Raw genomic sequence first — 19089 nt, 5'->3', positions numbered from 1 at the left:
TATTGCAATATAAATTCTAGTATATTGCAATATATTTTTGTTTCGTAAGGGATAGGCCAAATAAAACTCTAGTTCAGACCTAGATATAAATGATTAAAACCCAGTGGGAAAAACCACCTTAAAAAACACAGACGATCTAAGCTTGGTTCGGTTTGGTTAGGCTCAGTTGCTTGCTGATTCTGATTTTGACAGAGATCCTCAGCAGATTTCTGCTCTGTGGGGGAGACAGTATCAACTTCCTGACCTGCTGTAGAGAGCCAACGTTCTATGTCGTCTCCTACACACATGATCTTCCTGTCACACTGTTTTTTAATCAATAACCTTTCTATGTGCTCTTTAAACTTTTAACCCTGTTCCCTTCTAACTGAAACAACAAAGAAACCTGCAGGTCAGTCCAGTACTTCAACTCAAGCTGATGTCTTTTCTGTTCCCATCTCTAGTCCATCGGCAACGCCAAGACCACCAGGAATGACAATAGCAGTCGATTTGGAAAATACATTGAGATAGGCTTTGATAAGAGGTATCACATCATCGGTGCGAACATGAGGACATATCTATTGGAGAAATCACGCGTCGTATTTCAGGTGAGGGATTAGCATGAATGACATTCTGTCACTTTGGAGTTTCACTTTGGACTTTAACTACCCATATTCTAAACATTTTCAGCATCTTATTTTGGCATCTTAAATGAAATTAAATATTTATCAAGCATAAAATATTTTTCTTCAAGGCCATTTTCCACCCTCTGACATTTAGAATTAAACATTCTCTTTGCATCTGTACCTTTAAGACTTGACCTATGTCAGGATTGGCTAACCTTGTTGATGAAAAGAGTAATAGTGCCTTTGGCACTTTAAAGAGTATATAGATATATCATATGTAAAAGTCTGGGTGGTCAAATGTTGATGTAATGATGGTTGTGTTGTCAAAATGTTTGATATTTCGATATGTATCGATACTGAAAAATCTGAAAAGATACCAATACTCCTTTTTACAGTATCGATAGACAGATACAAGCTGTGCTTTCTTGCTCTCCTCTCCAACTGACAGCCAGTTGACATGCACCCGCCTGCTCTCATTCACTCCAGGTTAACCCTCTGGGGTTCTTCGGTCATTTCTGACCCGAATTTTTTTTTGAAAGAAATGTTAAAAATCGTAGCTTCATCTGAATGGTACGAAACTTGGTGAGGGTATTGGTACTTGGTATATGGACAGGAAAAAAAATTGGGGACAGGATTGGAAAAGTCTAAGTGGTCGTAAAAAAAATAGTCACACTCGGGGCCTTCGGGTCAAAAAAGACCCCCATAGGAAATGAATGGGAAATTGGCAAAAATATGAAAATACAGAGTTTTTTGTGCATATAATCTACAAATCAGCCAGGATGCAGAAAAAAAGGACTCAACAGTGAAGGGGTGAATCTCTAAAACATCAAGAGTGCAAAACAGACAAACAAAAACTCACACACACACACACACACACACACACACAGGTTCTGTAATGCACTCTAGTGGTAAAAATGTGCTATTGCGTGATAAAAATGCTCACTGTGTCCACCAGATGGCACCAATCAAATAAAAAAAATGCTTTCATGAGGCCTAGGCTTGACTCTAAAATGAAATACAGCTTTAATAAAAAAAGGAAAAAAAAAATAAAAAAAAATTCTATTATATTCAATGGGAAAAAATGGGTCATAATTATTGCATAAATATTATTTATAAATCATAAAATTATCTCAAAACACCAAAAAAGAAAAGAAAAAATATTATTGAACAAAAATATATTTCATTGATTTCACTCAATTTTTTTTTTTTTTATTCCCGACCTCCGGGTCCTTTTAGACCCGAAGGTCCTGAGTGTGACCCATAAATGAAGAACCCCAGAGGGTTAAATAGTGTTGGTGTGACGGGTCTGAATTTCGTGCGGGATTGCACATAATTCTAGCCTGACAAGCCAGACCCACATCAAGATGTTTGGTCTAGAAACTCACCATTGACAGGGATCAATCCAAGGGGCGGGATAAACGGTTGTCTTTCAAACTCCCTCTGCACGCGATAGGATAGCGATACAACCAACCAGAGCAACGAAGGTGAAGCAGAGCTAGTTGACAGATTAAACTTTCGATGTATCCGGTCGGCAAAACTCAGAACACATCTTCCCTTTTTAAGAATGACTTCAGTGCCGTTCTTTGTTCTTTTCTCAGAGAAAAGCTTAACTCCAAGTCTTCCAGAGTCGCGGTCAAAGCTGATTCGAAAGACCGCCGTTCGCCAGTTTCTGTGTTTACTAGAAGCACGCAAGCGCAACTCAGCCGTCATTATGTTAAGCCCCGCCCACTGACTCTGTACACGATGTGATTGGCCCGACCAGAGTTTGGCTTTTACAGCTCAGAAGTGTATTGAGAGTTGCTAGACGACACTCGCGGCAGATTAGATTTGCTGCCGCTAGGGTGCGTCTAGATTTTTTAGATCATAATTCTGCTCATTGCCTCAGATTTCGTGCTCACATCTGAAGCACACACGTACAGTAATAAAGTTAGCTCCTTTTTCCAGTTTATTAATGGTTAAATACACTCAAAAATGTCACAATGCCCATTTTGGTTATTAATGTAAGCACAGTCATAAACAGTTTTTATTATATTACTGTTTACTTGTCTTTTAAAATTCAATTTACCATTGGAAATCAAGCTTCCTTGTGCTGTGTGTAAGCTATTGCAACAATATTACCAATTGTAAAAAATACATTGAGTTAGCAAATATTTTTGAGATAATTGTAATGGAAATTGATCAATGTTTATATATGAAAAAAAGCTTAAAAGCTTTATTATATAAAGTGGTCAAGTTCTCTTCAGAATACATTTTTGATTGCCTAGACTTTCTATAGATGGACAAAAAATAAACAATATTAAAATATCTATTTGACAGTATATGCCGCGTTTTTTTCCCCGTGGTATCGAAAATGGTATTGAATATCGGTACTTTTCCAAGTATCGTATCGAAGTTAGAAATTCCAGTAACGTGACAGAACTATTAATAATCATGACAATTTCTTATTCAGTTGTTTTTATAGTTGTTTTGTGAATGGACTGAGGATGGAGTATGTTCACATAGTACATTAAACTCTTTAATTTCAAAAGAGAAACATGAAGGGTATGATTATATGAATGAATCTAGATTATGGTTGTGGGAAAAGCATGGCAATCTCTGTGCCTCTCAGATGGAAATGTTGATTCCTCTCTTTGCCCTCATATGTGATTTTCCATGCCAGTTTTTTTTTTCTTCTTTTTTTCTGAATGAATGAATGTGAGGTTTCTTCTTTGAAGTCTTCAAAAAACTAAAGGCCTACTGTGTTTTAGAATATAACCACCAGATGTTATCAAACACTTAGTGATCTAGAGATTATCTTTGTGTGTGCGCTTTTGAATCTTGCTAATGGTTTTAAAAAAACATTATATGTCAGATATTTAACAATTTTTTACATTTGTATGAATATATAGGGACTTATGAGTCATGCTGTATTCCAACATTGTTATAATATGAAAGGTTAAAATTAACCACTGATTTGTATACACATTTTCAAATTGCACATAATGCAGTTTTATAATATTTTTTATAAAACTTTATAATATAACTTGAATTACATATTGATGCTTCTACTCCAATTTGTGTTTTGAAATATAAATACTTAAACGGTGGCTGTCATAAATTGTTTTCATGATGGATGTATTCAAACGCGCATTCAATATTGACGAACATGTAAAAAAATATAATAAATGTTATATTGCATATATTTAGCAAAATGCTCCTTTCTAGAGTAATTTTTTTCATCCAACTATGGATATTAAGGGGCTTTTCTGAGGTAAATGTAAGGTTAAGGTTCACTGACACCTTTCCACAGTTGAAACACTGATTGAGTGATTACATGATACTTACATTCTGATGCCCATTAATGTGTATTTTGTGCTATAACTAAATTGAAACTGCTTTGAATAATGGCATAAAACAGTGTACACAGACAGGAGCAGCCAGCCGCCACACCCTCTGAAGCACACCGCACTTCCTGCTCATGTCAGATCTAATTTTAGCTCCTCTCAGATACCTCAGGGATTTAATTCACAGGACTATTTTCATTTCTTGAAGGCTCCTGTCTTTCTGCACTTTCAAGATTTCAAACCGTAGTGAGCTATAAGCTAATTTTAGGCTACCTTTTTCGATAGCTTAATCTGGCCACGTTCCTTCTAAGAGAAGCTAAAAAATAATTTCCTGCTTTAAAAAATGAAAGAGCCAATTGTTGAATAGTAAAGTCATTGCGTCACTAGCCGCGTTTCCATTACACATTTGCGCAAAACTTTTGCGATATTTTCTAAATGTCGATAAATTATTTCGAAATGACAGCGTTTCCATAAGCTGCAGTTACCGTATGCAACTAAAATGTCTTATTTTCCTCTCGTGATAGGGCATTCCAAAATGATGGCACTTGGTAGGTTTTTATATCCCATCCACCGCACTAGCTATTATTTTTAATGGAAGGAGACGTGTGTTATCCAATCATTAATGGCAAGGAAAGCCCCTTAGAGGCTTAAGTGGCACGTATATGAGGTGTGTGTGTGTGTGTGTGTGTGTGTGTGTGTGTGTGTGTGTGTGTGTGTGTGTGTTTCTCCCTCAGATCTGCTTCAAGGTCTTCGTGATAATGGGCCATTTCTGTGTTTAGAATCCAGTATTCCTGTAATTCTATTGTCTTTTATGAGTTTAATAAAGAACTCTGTCTTGTCTTCTCTCCAAATAAACTGTCATCTGTAAAGAATATAGAGAAGAGCAAAATGTTTGAAATTGCATGATGGTAACTGTTTTTTTATTGTTTTTTTTACCACTTTGTTATTTTGGCTAGAAATTTTGTTTGTTGGAAATATGAACTGAATTTAGAAATGCTTTTGGGAATTAAAAAGTTGCCGTTTAATTATCAAAATAATTTTTTGAAATGAAGACAGCGTTTGGAAAGATTGCATGCAAAATGTTCCCTGAGTCCACAAATAAAAGTAGACAGTTTATAGTTTATAATTATGTCTTGAACTTATGTCTATGGCTAAAAAATAATATAGGCAGGCGTTGTAAAGTATTGCGAGTTGTTTTCTCTGTCAAGAAAAAAAATGCCGGCGCATTTATCGGCCGTGGGCTAACGAAAACATAGCCTGACTACGAAACTAGATAGGCTACGTTTAGGCCTAAACATTAGCCTGTAATATTATTATTTGAATTTATATGTTGATTATGAAAGGTGAGCAGCATGAGTAAGATATAAGATTCGCAATAGCCTATGTCTAAGACTTGGGATCACACATGATTTTGATCACTTCGAGTTTTATTTTCGATGTGTAACTGGCCTTGCTGAAACTATAGCATCTTTCTGTTTTAATACATTTCTTGAATAGGCTATGTCTTAATTACTGTAGGCCTATATATAGTTATGATATTATGTGTGTCTGCACCGGGGTCCGTCATTACTAGGTTAAAGTTACACACTCCTTTTTAGGAGAAAATATATGTTGTTTTAACGACATAAGTTCTAGCTATTACGAGAAAAGATGTTTTTAAAACACAACATCTCATTATTACGACACAATTGAGTGGAAAAAATAATATAGGCCCTATGTGGCAGCAATGCGTCACCGCACCAGGTGACCTGTAAATGCGGAAAAAAAAACGTTTCCATTGCAGTTGTGCGAAAATGGCCTTTTTTGAATTGCCTGAAAAACCACCTCATGAGAGCGTAAAATCTTTTTTGCGATATTTGGGAGTTTTTGCGAAATTGACGATTGGGCGATTTTTCAATTCGCAATTTCAATTTGCGCAATCTGAAGGGTAATGGAAACGGGGCTACTGTAACTGCCGTTAGAAACAGGATATTCGGCAGCGTTGCCACAATGGACCGAATAGCTTCGCTTGCATCTTTCTTTGCTGCCATTACTGAACTAAAACTCGAACTAGCGCACAACATCAACATCATCATCATCATCATTCTCAAGCAACTCCCTCTGTTCGCTGATTGGGCCGGTTAAAACTTGACCGGAGAAAACCAGAAAATATACCGCAATCCCACACGGAGTACTGAAGGAAAATGAAAATTGAGCGGAAGTACGTAGGAAGGTGGAGCCAGGCTACTGTCTTTCCTCATTCGCCTGCCGTTTGGATTTCATTTGATTTCTCATTGGGTTTGTGATATTATGGTAACCCATTTGTAAGATCATTTTCAATTTTTATGTAAGTAATTCCAAACATTGCGAGGCAGACGATGACATTTTGTGATCAAATACAATCAACTTATTAACATGCTCCACAGCGCTACCCAGTGGATTTGGTTATAACTGCAAATTTCAGTGGGATTTATTATGGATTCACTGCATTTACGGCAAGCAAAGCAATGCGGAAAAAATCCAATAGTATTTTTATTTTTTTAATATTTATTATAAATCAAATATATTCAAATATTTGACTATTCCCGTGCACCCGTATTATGTACATAACTATGTTCAGTGGTGTATAAAGACAGAATCACATAATGAACCATTATGTTTTATTACCTTAGAACGAGCCATTTCTTTCTACATACACCGCTGGTCCCCTTACAGTGAAGTCGCCATTTTGCACCGTCATGTTTCTACATTAGCCCTAAACGGACAAACTTCTCTAAGGCTGCTGTCTCAGACGACAGCATCTTTGTCCTGTGTCGGCCACCGTGCCTTCTCTATGTGCTTCTAAAGGGAGGGGTGGGCGATTGCAATTAGCAACATCACCGCTAGATGCCGCTAAAATTTACACACTAGCACCTTTAAGTGGTGTTTTTCTGATGGCGAGTTTTGACTGTTTCAGCATCTATATTGTGCGTACATTATGGATAAACTACAACAGATAAACATGCCAGCTGTGTAGACCCTAGGCCTTGGTTGATAATATCGAATTGTTGTTTTTTGTTCAATCTTCATTTTGATGAGATCTTTTAGTCTATGCTGTTTTCAGCTGATGTGTGAACAAAGCTTCACTAAACACTATTTGTAGCACACGTATCATCCAATAAATACAATAAGCTCTGTGGGACTTTAGCTTATTTACTGTATCCCCCAGAGTTAGATAAGTCCTGTCCATACATACCATACTCATCTCCATGCGTGCCATAACTCTGTCTGATACACCCACCGCTAGCCTAGCTTAGCACAAAGACGGGAGGGAAACGCCCAGCTCCATCTAACTACTGCTCAGCAATTGACGAAATAACGCCAACATTTTCCATGTTGTGAGATGTATAGTAATATAGTGTACTAAAACCGATGGAAAATGAAAAGTTGGGATTTTCTAGACCGATATGGCTAGGAACTATACTCTCATTCCTGCATAATAATCAAGGAACTTTGCTGCCGTACTATGGGTGCAGCGACGCAATGATAGTACGCAATGCCACATTGTATGTTTGAATACTAATGTATAGTATGTCATAAAAACCTTTTTTTTTATTACAGCCACCATTTAAATATTTAATTCATTGAATTATATCATCATTAAAACATTTATATAAAATTAATTACAATAAATTTTTATATGTTGATTATTATTTCAATTTGATTAATGGATTGATTTAATAAATCACATTTATTTATTTTTCTCTCTGTGTCGGTAAAAAGTTTCGGTTTCCATTTCAGTGCATCGCTATCAAATAGAGCACTGTGAAAGGGTAAAGAGAGCGATTTCAGACACAGCCATAGTTTTAGCCCTTGGCTTGCCCAAATCTGAAAAATAATTCTATAAAGTCTGTCATTCAAGGTTGCACCAGTATCATTGTCCCCAAAATCAGGCCTATACATAAATCACTTCACATGGCCCAGGTGTGTGAAACAGGGTTGGAATTCAGAAGCTTTTCTCCTTCTGGGAAGCTCATAAAGATTAAAGCTGGACAGGAATGAGGATAATGGAGTTAAACATGTCTGTTCAGGGTTACATAACATACTCACAGAGACTGCTGTTGTGCTTAGGGGAATTCCAGATGAGTTAAGTGTGTGTGATTGTGTCAGATGCAGAGTTTGACTAGAAATGTACTCTATGCAAGTATGTAAATTTAATGGTATTTTGCAAGCTTGTTGTACATGCTTAACATGCATTACTGTGACAGTAATGGGTTGCACCACGTTTGTGTGCTATTTTATCACAAAAACCTGCATCTTATTCACTAACCACCTGAAATCTGTGCTTGTCTTGTGTCATGCATGTATTTAATTGAAATTATCACCTTGCTTTTCTGCACAAACACACATTGTTGCACCTTGTTATTTATTAACATTAACATTTTAAAGTCAGTTCCATAAAAAGGTTAGCCTAGAAATCTAGACGCACCCCAGCGGCAGCAAATCTAATCTGCCGCGAGTGTCGTCTAGCAACTCTCAATACACTTCTGAGCTGTAATCGGCAAACTCTGGTCGGGTCATCGTGTATAGAGTTGGTGGGCGGGGCTTTACATAATGACGGCTGAGTTGTGCTTGCGTGCTTCTAGTAAACACAGAAACTGGCGAACGGCGGTCTTTTGAATCAGCTTTGACCGCGACTTTGAAAGACTTGGAGTTAAGCTTTTCTCTGAGAAAAGAACAAAGAACGGCACTGAAGTCATTCTTAAGAAGGGAAGATGTGTTCTGAGTTTTGCTGACCGGATACGTCGAAAGTTTAATCTGTCAACTAGCTCTGCTTCACCTTCGTTGCTCTGGTTGGTTGTAGCTCTATCCTATTGCGTGCATGCCCTGCAGAGGGAGTTTGAATCCCGCCCCGCGGATTGAGCCCTGTCAATGGTGAGTTTCCAGACCAAACATCTTGATTTGGGTCTGGCTTGTCAGTGTATAAAAAGGTCTCATTTGAATCTGAAAAATAAGACTGATTAGTTATAATTAACTGCTTAACAGTCTTAAGTTTATGTTTATGCAAACTGGTCCCTGTCCAGATTTACTGGGACAACTATGTGTTCGGCAGGCAAATCTGAAACTAATGCCACAATATATAGCATTCATAAAAGCTATAGCTCATTCAAGTAGTCATTGAAAATTTAGCATGAAAAGTTGAGTTTCTGTTTATTCATATTCTGTTCATATATCACAGATACAGTATTATTCAAAACCAAAGTGAAATGGCATGTTGCTCATAGATGTTTAGTTGCTAATTGAAAGCTCTGAATATATATCTTCATAAAAAGATCTGATGGCATGAACATTAAGCTGACAAGTTAGGTTTATTATTTCTGATGAAGCATGAATGCCACAGTCAACACTGACACGCTTCATAATTAACTAACTCATGATCATATATTCCAGAGAAGTGTTGCTCTTCAAAGCCTCTATTGTGCATTATAAAAGGTTCCTAATTTTGTTTTGAGGGTCTCCTACAATAGGTTTACATGCATTAAAGGTCAAAAAACACTTTAATTTTCTCATAATATACATTGCAGAATCACCTAATTTCTCAAAGTCTGAAAACGATTCATTCTCTCTAAAGTCCTCCTTTCCGAGAGGTCAGACTGCTTGTCAGATCACTTACAGCGCGTGACAGAAAAAAAAATGGCCATTACCATATCTGAATTTTAGCTCCGGAGGCTTCCTCAGCATTTGATACACAGTGATACGAACAGTAACGATGGCGTCAGTTTTATCGTGTCAATTCCATTGTGAGTACTCATCATTTTAAAGTGCATGCAAAGTGGATTCACAGTGCTGAAAGAAGCGTCTTCTCGACATATCGACAACTCTTCCAGGCCTCAGCTACAACTACACTGTAAAAAATTATATGTTCAATAAGTTATGACAACATATGTTTTTACATTGTTTTAACTCATCAAAATAAGTTAAGAAATGTTCAACTTTTTTTCATAAGTTATACAAGATGTAACTTTTTTTTTTTTTTTTTTTACAGTGTACAGTGTTTGAGGGCGGATCAAATTCGACTTCTTTCAGGCAATAAAGACCATAGGCTGGATTTATGCAAATGTGTTACATTGTTACATACACTGTAAAAAATTATTTAGAAATAAAGTTACCTGGTTGCCTTAATTTTGAGTTCATTGAAATTAAAATTTTGAGTTAATACAATGAACATTTTTTGAGATTCGACAACCTTTATTAAAATATTATTAAAAGATTTTGTAAGCATATTGGGTAATTGTGTGTGTTTAATTTCTGATGACGCAGTGAAGCATGCAAAATAGTGCTATTATATTATATATATATATATACAATATATACAAATATATACAATAATATTTTGAGTTTCTATTTGTTAAACAAATTTCCTTCATTGTATCAACTCATTTTTTTTATTTCAATAAATTAAAAATTTTAAGGCAAAAATGTTACTTACTTTTTTAAGTTAAACCAACAAAAACCCCAACAAATTTTTTACAGTGTGGGTAACTAGCCTGCATTCGTCATACTCAATTCTAGTCAGAATATGAGTCTGATACTGCTCCATTGGGCTTTGATTATGGGGCTTGTTTCAACCGAACCAGGAAAGGCATCAATTGGATAGACCTACGAACAATCAGAGCAATTGAGCGACGCATAGTTGTCAACAGAACTGCATGAACGCTGGAAGTAGAAGAAAATGAGTGTAAACGATCTTTGCCGGTGTTGGAAAAAGAATTTAAGGATACACGGAGTACTTATCAACACAATAGAAGAAGACGATCTTCTATCAATTGGTGTAAATTGTTGTCTCCTCTGAATTTTCCTTATCGGCACATCATCCTCAATAAACCCGTCTCCGGCACGGTGACTCTGATCCTTCAAATATTGATATTCTTGTGTAATCGACGGGTCATTCTCAATAAACCCGTCTCTTGCGTGATGACCGGAAATTTTGAAAATTCTGATCTAATATGATTTCTGACCTGTAAGGTTGCTAGAATAATAATCATACACTGTTTAATAATAGGCCAGAGGAGAACTGGTACCCCGACTGAGTCTGGTTTCTCCCAAGGTTTATTTTTCTCCATCATGCCCTGATGGAGTTTTGGTTCCTTTCCACTGTCGCCTTTGGCTTGGCTTGCTCAGTTGGAGACACAGAAATTCCGATGCAGGTTATTTAAATAAATACAAATAAAATTAATTTATTAGGTCTCATTTAATTCTATAAGCTATAATGCTGATCTGCCAACCTTGCCGCCATATGATAAATTGAAATAAGCTGATAACATCACCGTTTTCTCCAGAGTTACTGTACAGCCAAATCAAATTTTGTTACAATATTTTCTGGTTTAACACTGTGAAGCTGCTTTGAAACAATCGTCATTGTAAAAGTGCTATAGAAATAAACTTGACTTCACTTGACGATCATCATTTTTGAGAGAAATAGGAAAGGTGAATGAATATACGAACAAGTTCTCTGTTTAGGATTAGAACGAATTCAACCCAAACGCTTTTTGTTATGCGCACGCTACTGTTGATCATCTGTCCATTATTGTATAAAGCCCAACCTGATAATTTTTAATTGGTCCGAACAGCTCCTGTTCGAGCATAGTTGCTCAACAACAGATCAAGTCCAGACCGAATTTCCCAAACTCAAAAGTTGTGGGCGGGGCTAAATTCGGCTGGCATCTGGGATAGTATGTAACAGGACACTTACATGTCCATGAGATGTCAGTAATTCAAGACTGGAATTACTGACATCTCGTTTCGGCAGTTCAGAATCTATTCTTTTAGGAGACGGTAATTTTTTTTATCATGCACTTTGGTCCTTTTACATTCACAGACAGCTATATTAAACACTGCATGAAAGGTAACATTTGGAAAAGAAAAAAAGGATAACAGTAGCAGCTTCATAAGCAGTAACTAATTTGTTTAATTTTATGTCTGTTTTTCTAAGTCCTACAAATTTTGGTTGGGTTTCGTGTGATGCAATACAATACTGCAGATGGAACCAACTGTTGATCTTAAATACTGTTATATGCTATTTTTGTTTTTCTTGCGTTCCTTGTTCTCCAGGCGGATGAAGAGAGGAATTATCATGTCTTCTATCAGCTCTGTGCATCTGCTCACCTCCCGGAGTTTAAAGCCCTGAAACTCGGTGAGCCACACACACACTCATACACACACACAAAATAACCCAGCATATTTTAAAGCATATAAGAGGAATTTTTTTTTATGAGAATATTCAGATTAGGATTACTCATTCATGGGAATATTTGAGCTGTAACAGAATGACGGGAAGGTTTATAATATTAAAGCTACACAATGTAACTTTTTTTTTATAAAAAAAAAAAATGACAATGTTATTCTTGAGAGAGTGCAAAGAAATCCATCTTCCAAACCATGTTATATCTGCACATGATTTTCTGTGTGTAGCGTGAAGCTGAGCCAACAATAAATGTTGACCATGGATCATTCAAGATGGCAAACCTCTGAGGAATAACCGCTTGTAAAAATAAATAAAAACAGTGCCTTGCGAAAATATTCTGCCCCCTTGAACTTTGTGACCTTTTGCCACATTTTAGGCTTCAAACATAAAAATATGAAACATAACGTTTTGCATTGTGGCCAAAAAGTTCAATTTTGGTTTCATCTGACCAGAGCACCTTCTTCCACATGTTTGGTGTGTCTCCCAGGTGGCTTGTGGCAAACTTTAAACGACACTTTTTTTCTTCTTGCCACTCTTCCATAAAGGCCAGATTTGTGCAGTATACGACTGATTGTTGTCCTATGGACAGAGTCTCCCACCTCAGCTGTAGATCTCTGCAGTTCATCCAGAGTGATCATGGGCCTCTTGGCTGCATCTCTGATCAGTCTTCTCCTTGTATGAGTTGAAAGTTTAGAGGGACGGCCAGGTCCTGGTAGATTTGCAGTGATCTAATACTCCTTACATTTCAGTATTATCGCTTGCACAGTGCTCCATGGGATGTTTAAAGCTTGGGAAATCTTTTTGTATCCAAATCCGGCTTTAAACTTCTCCACAACAGTATCTCGGACCTGCCTGGCGTGTTCCTTGTTCTTCATGATGCTCTCTGCGCTTTAAACTGACCTCTGAGACTATCACAGTGCAGGTGCATTTATACGGAGATTTGATTACACACAGGTGGATTCTATGTATCATCATTCGTCATTTAGGTCAACATTGGATCATTCAGAGATCCTCACTGAACTTCTGGAGAGAGTTTGCTGCACTGAAAGTAAAGGGGCCGAATAATTTTGCACGCCCAATTTTTCAGTTTTTGATTTGTTAAAAAAGTTTGAAATATCCAATAAATTTCATTCCACTTCATGATTGTCCCACTTGTTGTTGATTCTTCACAAAAAAATTACAGTTTCATATCATTATGTTTGAAGCCTGAAATGTGGCAAAAGGTCGCAAAGTTCAAGGGGGCCGAATATTCAGAGGAGTGGAGCTTTAATAGTGTAGCTTTAAAGCCACAATATGTACTTTTTTGCCACCAGAGGTCGCGTATTTAAAACAAATGATGCTTGATGATGCCTTGATTTCACAGAGCTTTTATTATGCAACAGATGACCGCTTCCGATCATGTGTATGCTGGGTATCGCAGCGCTGTTTTATCATATTAGATATACCCGAGTGTGTTAAAAGTTAGGTTATAATGCTGCTAACAAGTAGTGGGGCACTTGTTCACATTGCAGTAAGATAGATTAATTTTAGGCATAGTAAAACATGGTATGCGCGGTAAATCAAGTAAATTTGATTTAAACAATAAAACTAACTGTGTTGAGTTACATAACAATGATTAGTTTTCTGTCAAAGAATGTATCCAAAGAGTTTCTCATCTGTCTAATACTATACGATATATTAAATTGCCTTTGGTGTTTCCATGGTTTCCTCGTAAATCGAGGGTAACGCTGGTGTCATTAATAGACGATACACTGACACTGACACGGTCCATGTCCTGGTTAAATTTGCTTATGTCTCTGAATTTAAACATTCTTGGAAACATTAGGGATAATGTAAGTACAACCAAATATTATAACATTGTTCTAGTGGTTTTTGGATATTTTTTAAACCAAAAAATCTTACATATTGTGCTTTTTAAAGGGATAGTTCACCTGAAAATTTTAATTCTGTCATCATTTACTCACTCTCATGTCATTCCAAACCCATCCGATTTTGGTTCATCTTTGAAACGCAAACATTCTGTACATAAAGAGCATCACAAAGGTAAATGTGCGCTTGTTTGTGGCACTGGTATCACGTTTGAGCTTACATTTTTACCATATGTAATGCTCTCAATGGATGTGTGTTAATCATTGGTTATGTGTAAATAAAAGTCTAACTATCTGCTCATTATATAAAGTGATCATATTTATTCAAAGTTCTGCTCGATTCATATGGATTTGTTTTACAACACCTTTACGACCTTTTTGGATCTTAAAGGGGGGGGGGTGAAATGCTGTTTCATGCATACTGAGCTTTTTACACTGTTAAAGACTTGGATTCCCATCCTAAACATAGACAAAGTTTCAAAAACTAATGTTGGACGTTTGATGGAGTATTTCTTTGTCAAAAATACTACAAAAATACTTAATAAAACGGAAGGTCTTTGTATGGGCCGTACGGGCTCTTCTCCTGATAGGGTGCGCGCGCGTCACTAGCGCGAGAGAGGAAATGCACGCCCATAAACACTGCTCTCAAGCTGCAGATCCAGTCGTCCGTGAACACTTATGACGTTATAGTCCGCGCCGCGCTCCACTTTATTCCTATGGGTGACATCAAGCGACTTCAACGCTTCAGCACAGCATTCCGGGAAGGCAGCGCTGCATTTGAACCGATTTGAACAGCAGAAATGACGGGAAGCTTCACAACATCGCTTCAGTCGCATCGCAAAGTGGATCTCCACACTCCAAGAAGTGTGTTTTTGACAGAGCGGTCCCAGCGATAAAGGTTCGGTCCTGCTTTGGTCCTGCGAATCTGATTCTGGATCATGTATTAGCTGAGATCGATAGCCGTGGGTTTCTGCACGCTTGAGCACGTCATCGCTTTGCACCCTTGTCATTCTTTAGCTCCGCCCACACGATACACCTCCAGGTGCTCGTTTTTTTCCGGAAAGACTCGGTACAGCCCATATTTCTTTTATAAATATAATAAAACTAAAGACTTTTCGGAGATATGAAGGATGCAATACTACTCTATAGGTACTCAAGATTGACATGAGATTGACTGAAACTGAGTGTTTCACCCCCCCTTTAAATGGTTTTGTTATCTGGACTTTCAATGGAGGGACAGAAACCTCTCAAGATTCAGGAAAATATCTTAATGTATGTTTCCAAAGAAAAGCCCAAGTCTTGAGGGTTTGGAATGAGATGAGGGAGTGAATGATAAAAATTGGATGCTTGAATACTAAACAAATTCAATTGTATAAAAAAGTTAAAAGTATAATAGTATAAGCATTAGTATAGTGCTTATAATTAATTTAATATAAAAAAAAAAAGAGTCTGAAAATAATTATGAATAATTAAAAAGTCAATGGCATGTCCCTATTTAAATAGGGGAAGGTGCGTTTGTGGGTTACGTGTCTGATTAGAGTGTGTTCGTGTCGGCACAGCATGGAGAGCGGCTATCAGAGCTGTCCTGCTGAGAGGCGGGCTGTGCAGGTCTACACACACACAGACACACACATTCACGCAGTCACACATGAATACTGGAGCTACTGTAGTTTGGTTCCACACACACCTCTCCCTATCGTCTCTTCTCTGTTTGCTTCAACCACTTGCTCTGAAACACACACACACACACACACACACACACACACACACACACACACACACACACACACACACACACACACACACACACACACACACACACACACACACACACACACACACACACACACACACTGCTGGCTCTGTGCTCTCTCCTGCTGTTTGCCTACTCAGCTGACTTCCTGCTCAGCTGACGCCCCGTTAATGTGAGTGTTTGTGTGTGAGCGAATCTCTCAATACGGTCTCTGTTGCCAAGCAACAGTGCATCGCTCGTTAAACCTACGAAGAAGGTTTTGTAGTTTAGATTCTCTCTGTGAAGAATAGAAGGGTTTTTATTAATGCAAATCTAAGAAGTACTAAGGACGGAGTTCCTATTCATTAATGGCCGGGGAGTTTCCTGCATAATTAAAGCTCCTTTGATGAGCTAGTATGTCCGAGTGAATGTTTGAGATTTAGAAAACTACATTTTAGCTGATATTTTTGCTCACACTGACCTCTTCTTCAGGTTTAAGTCCAGTTCATTTTAGCGAATCAGTAAATGCAAATGCTACATTTCAATTAACCAGTTTAGATAAACAGAAGTAGTATAGTAATTCATTTAAGGCCCTGCACAGAAATCATCTTTCTTTGTGCCAAATTAGTTTAATAAATGCTGCAGTTTGTATCTTTATTTGTAACTGTTTTGAACATATCTAACATAAGAAATTATTGGTTCATAAGATTGATTATTTTACATCAACATTTGGGTTTGATGACAACCCATCCCTGAGGATAGATCCTTTAGAAAGTCTGCTGCTCTTTTTTTTTATAGGTAGTACAATATATTTTGATAAAAGTTGTGTGCATGTATTTGTTTCTCCACAGGGAAAGCTAATGAATTCCACTACACCAAACAGGGCAGGAGCCCAGTGATTGATGGAATAGATGATGCCAAGGAGATGTCGACCACCAGGAACGCCTTCACACTGCTAGGTCAGACTGAAAGTTCAATAATTTCTTATGTAGTTGAGACTTGAATGTGAAAAATAAACATCTCAGATGAGATAGAGGGAGGGAATCGCAGATGAGTGAGTAAGGGTGCTTTCACACTTGGTTCGATTGCCTGGACCGAGCCCGAGTTCGATTGCCCCCCCCCCCCCACGCCCCCGCTGGACTGTGTTCATATTATATTATTTGTCCTCAAAGCAGCAGCTGTTGACCCTGTTGCTTGGTAACGACGGTGAGCTAGAAGGTGGCAAAATGTGTAGCATTGCCCACCTCACTTTTATATTTTTGTTTTCAAACCGTTGGTTTTGTTACCAAAGTTTCAGTATGTAATGACCTTTGACCTTTGCGTCTATCTGTCGCAAATTAACTGCAAATGCTCTAAAGAACACTGAAGACGAGCAGAAATGAGATCTCTCTGCTTGCAGTATGTCAGTCACGCTCGTCAGGAAAATGAGTGAAACACACAAAACACACATTTTTATCAAATCATACATCATTAATAGCAGTTCACTTCCACGATTTAGTACGATTGCGTTCACATCAGCAGCGAACCGTGCCGGAGTTCACATGAACTCAACCCCAGACCACCTTTTTAAGCAGGCTCGGGTACGGTTTGAGGATGCGCTTTTGAGTTCAGAAGAACGCGTTCACAACATCCAAACAAACCCAACTCTGACGTCAGTCAAAGTCGGGTGCGTACTAAAAGTGCTAGTGTGAAAGCACCCTAAATGTATAAAATAATGAATGAGGTGTACACCCAAGGTGCTTTACAATCATATCATATTCTCCTCCCCCACCACCATTGTGCAGAATCTTTGAAATCTATGTGCATGACGCCCCTGACTGGGGACTGGTCAATCCCAGAATGCATTGTGGTGCAGGCTCAGAGTTATGTGGCTTATAAACAAATAAATGTATTTTATGCAATGTCAAAAGTATTATGTTAAGATTTTTTTATTTATTCTTATTATAGCATTGTGTTAGTTTAGCAACATGTTAACGCCAAGCTCTTTTGGATTCAACTGAGACAGTTCAAATAGATTTTAGAGATAAACAGTTCCTAGCTAGCCTGTTAGACTGATTGAGATTGTGCTGATTTCTTAATGTTTTCATATTGTACACGTTGATGTCTCTCTTCAGGTGTAAACGAGTCTTATCAGATGGGCTTGTTTCGGATTCTGGCTTCGATTTTGCACCTGGGAAACGTAGAAGTGAAGGATAGAGACTCGGACAGCAGTATCATTCCAGTGAGTTTCGTGCTGACTTTAAAGTTCAGATATGTGGAGTGGCATTTTGGACTAATATGATGTCACTGTGGACAGTTTTATCTATTGCTATATGGTGAAAAATAGAAACCAAAAAAATGAAGAGATGTCTTGAAGTGCAACACTCTTAAATGCATTTTATGACTGTATTGTATAGTGCTTTTCACAATGCACATTGTTTCAAAGCAGATTTACGGAAATCATGATGTTAATTAATGCATTATTAATTAATGCATTAATACATCTTCATGCATTATAGTGACATTTAGCATATTAGAGCTGGCAGATAATATAGTTACATTTTGCGACAAAATAATTAAAAAAAAAAATAAAGGGGGGGTGAAATGTTGTTTCATGCATACTGAGCTTTTTACACTGTTAAAGACTTTGATTCCCATCCTAAACATAGACAAAGTTTCAAAAACTAATGTTGGACGTTTGATGGAGTATTTCTGTGTTAAAAATACTCCTTCCGGTTTCTCACAAGTTTCGGAGAGTTTTTTTTCGAGTATGGCTTGGCTTGACGTTAATAGAGTGGAAGGTCCTTGTATGGGCCGTACGGGCTCTTCTCCCGGTAGGGTGCGCGCGCGCGTGACTAAAGCGAGAGAGGAAATGCACGCCCATAAACACTGCTCAGCTGCAGATCCAGTCGTCCGTGAACACCTATGTCGGTTATAGTCCGCGCCGCGCTCCACTTCATTCCTCCACTTTGGCATTAAGTGACTTCAACGCTTCAGCACAGCTTTGGAAACCTGCTTTGGAAGCAGCCGGTGAGTAAAACTTCAAATGTCTATGCTATTGGGTCGTCACGTGAGTAAACATCAGTAAACGACACGATCGCGTGCTTCGTCATTCAAATGCGCTAACGGACTTCATTGCTGTTCTATGTATAACGTTACACTAGTCTGACGTGCAAAACCGTTTTGCTTGCTACTGCTAAGGTTTAGTCGCATACAATAGTCCATAAACCAAATCATGTCCTCATAAACTGAGAGTAAACAGACACAAATGTTGACAGGCCACTAAATACAGTACATACCACAGAGACGGACGTCCTGCTGTTGCTGTTTCTATTTCAGCCTCCGAATTTGATTCTGGATCATATATCTATTAGCTGAGATC

At 37.8% G+C, this 19089-nt stretch overlaps 1 protein-coding gene across 1 annotated transcript in view; it reads left to right on the top strand.

The window, feature by feature from the left end:
- myo5aa (myosin VAa) overlaps positions 1-19089 on the top strand; it is a 130757-nt gene that overhangs the window by 44695 nt on the left and 66973 nt on the right. Inside the window, exons 6-9 of the mRNA XM_067419641.1 lie at positions 441-584; positions 11996-12077; positions 16580-16687; positions 17843-17949. Of these exons, the coding sequence (XP_067275742.1) occupies positions 441-584; positions 11996-12077; positions 16580-16687; positions 17843-17949 (441 nt within the window). The remainder of the gene's footprint in view (positions 1-440; positions 585-11995; positions 12078-16579; positions 16688-17842; positions 17950-19089) is intronic.

Source organism: Pseudorasbora parva, chromosome 16, assembly GCF_024679245.1.
Source record: "Pseudorasbora parva isolate DD20220531a chromosome 16, ASM2467924v1, whole genome shotgun sequence".
In the NCBI taxonomy this organism is placed as follows: Eukaryota; Metazoa; Chordata; class Actinopteri; order Cypriniformes; family Gobionidae; genus Pseudorasbora; species Pseudorasbora parva.
The sequence above is the reverse complement of the archived record's forward strand: the minus strand, read 5'-3'. Positions and strand labels throughout refer to the sequence as shown.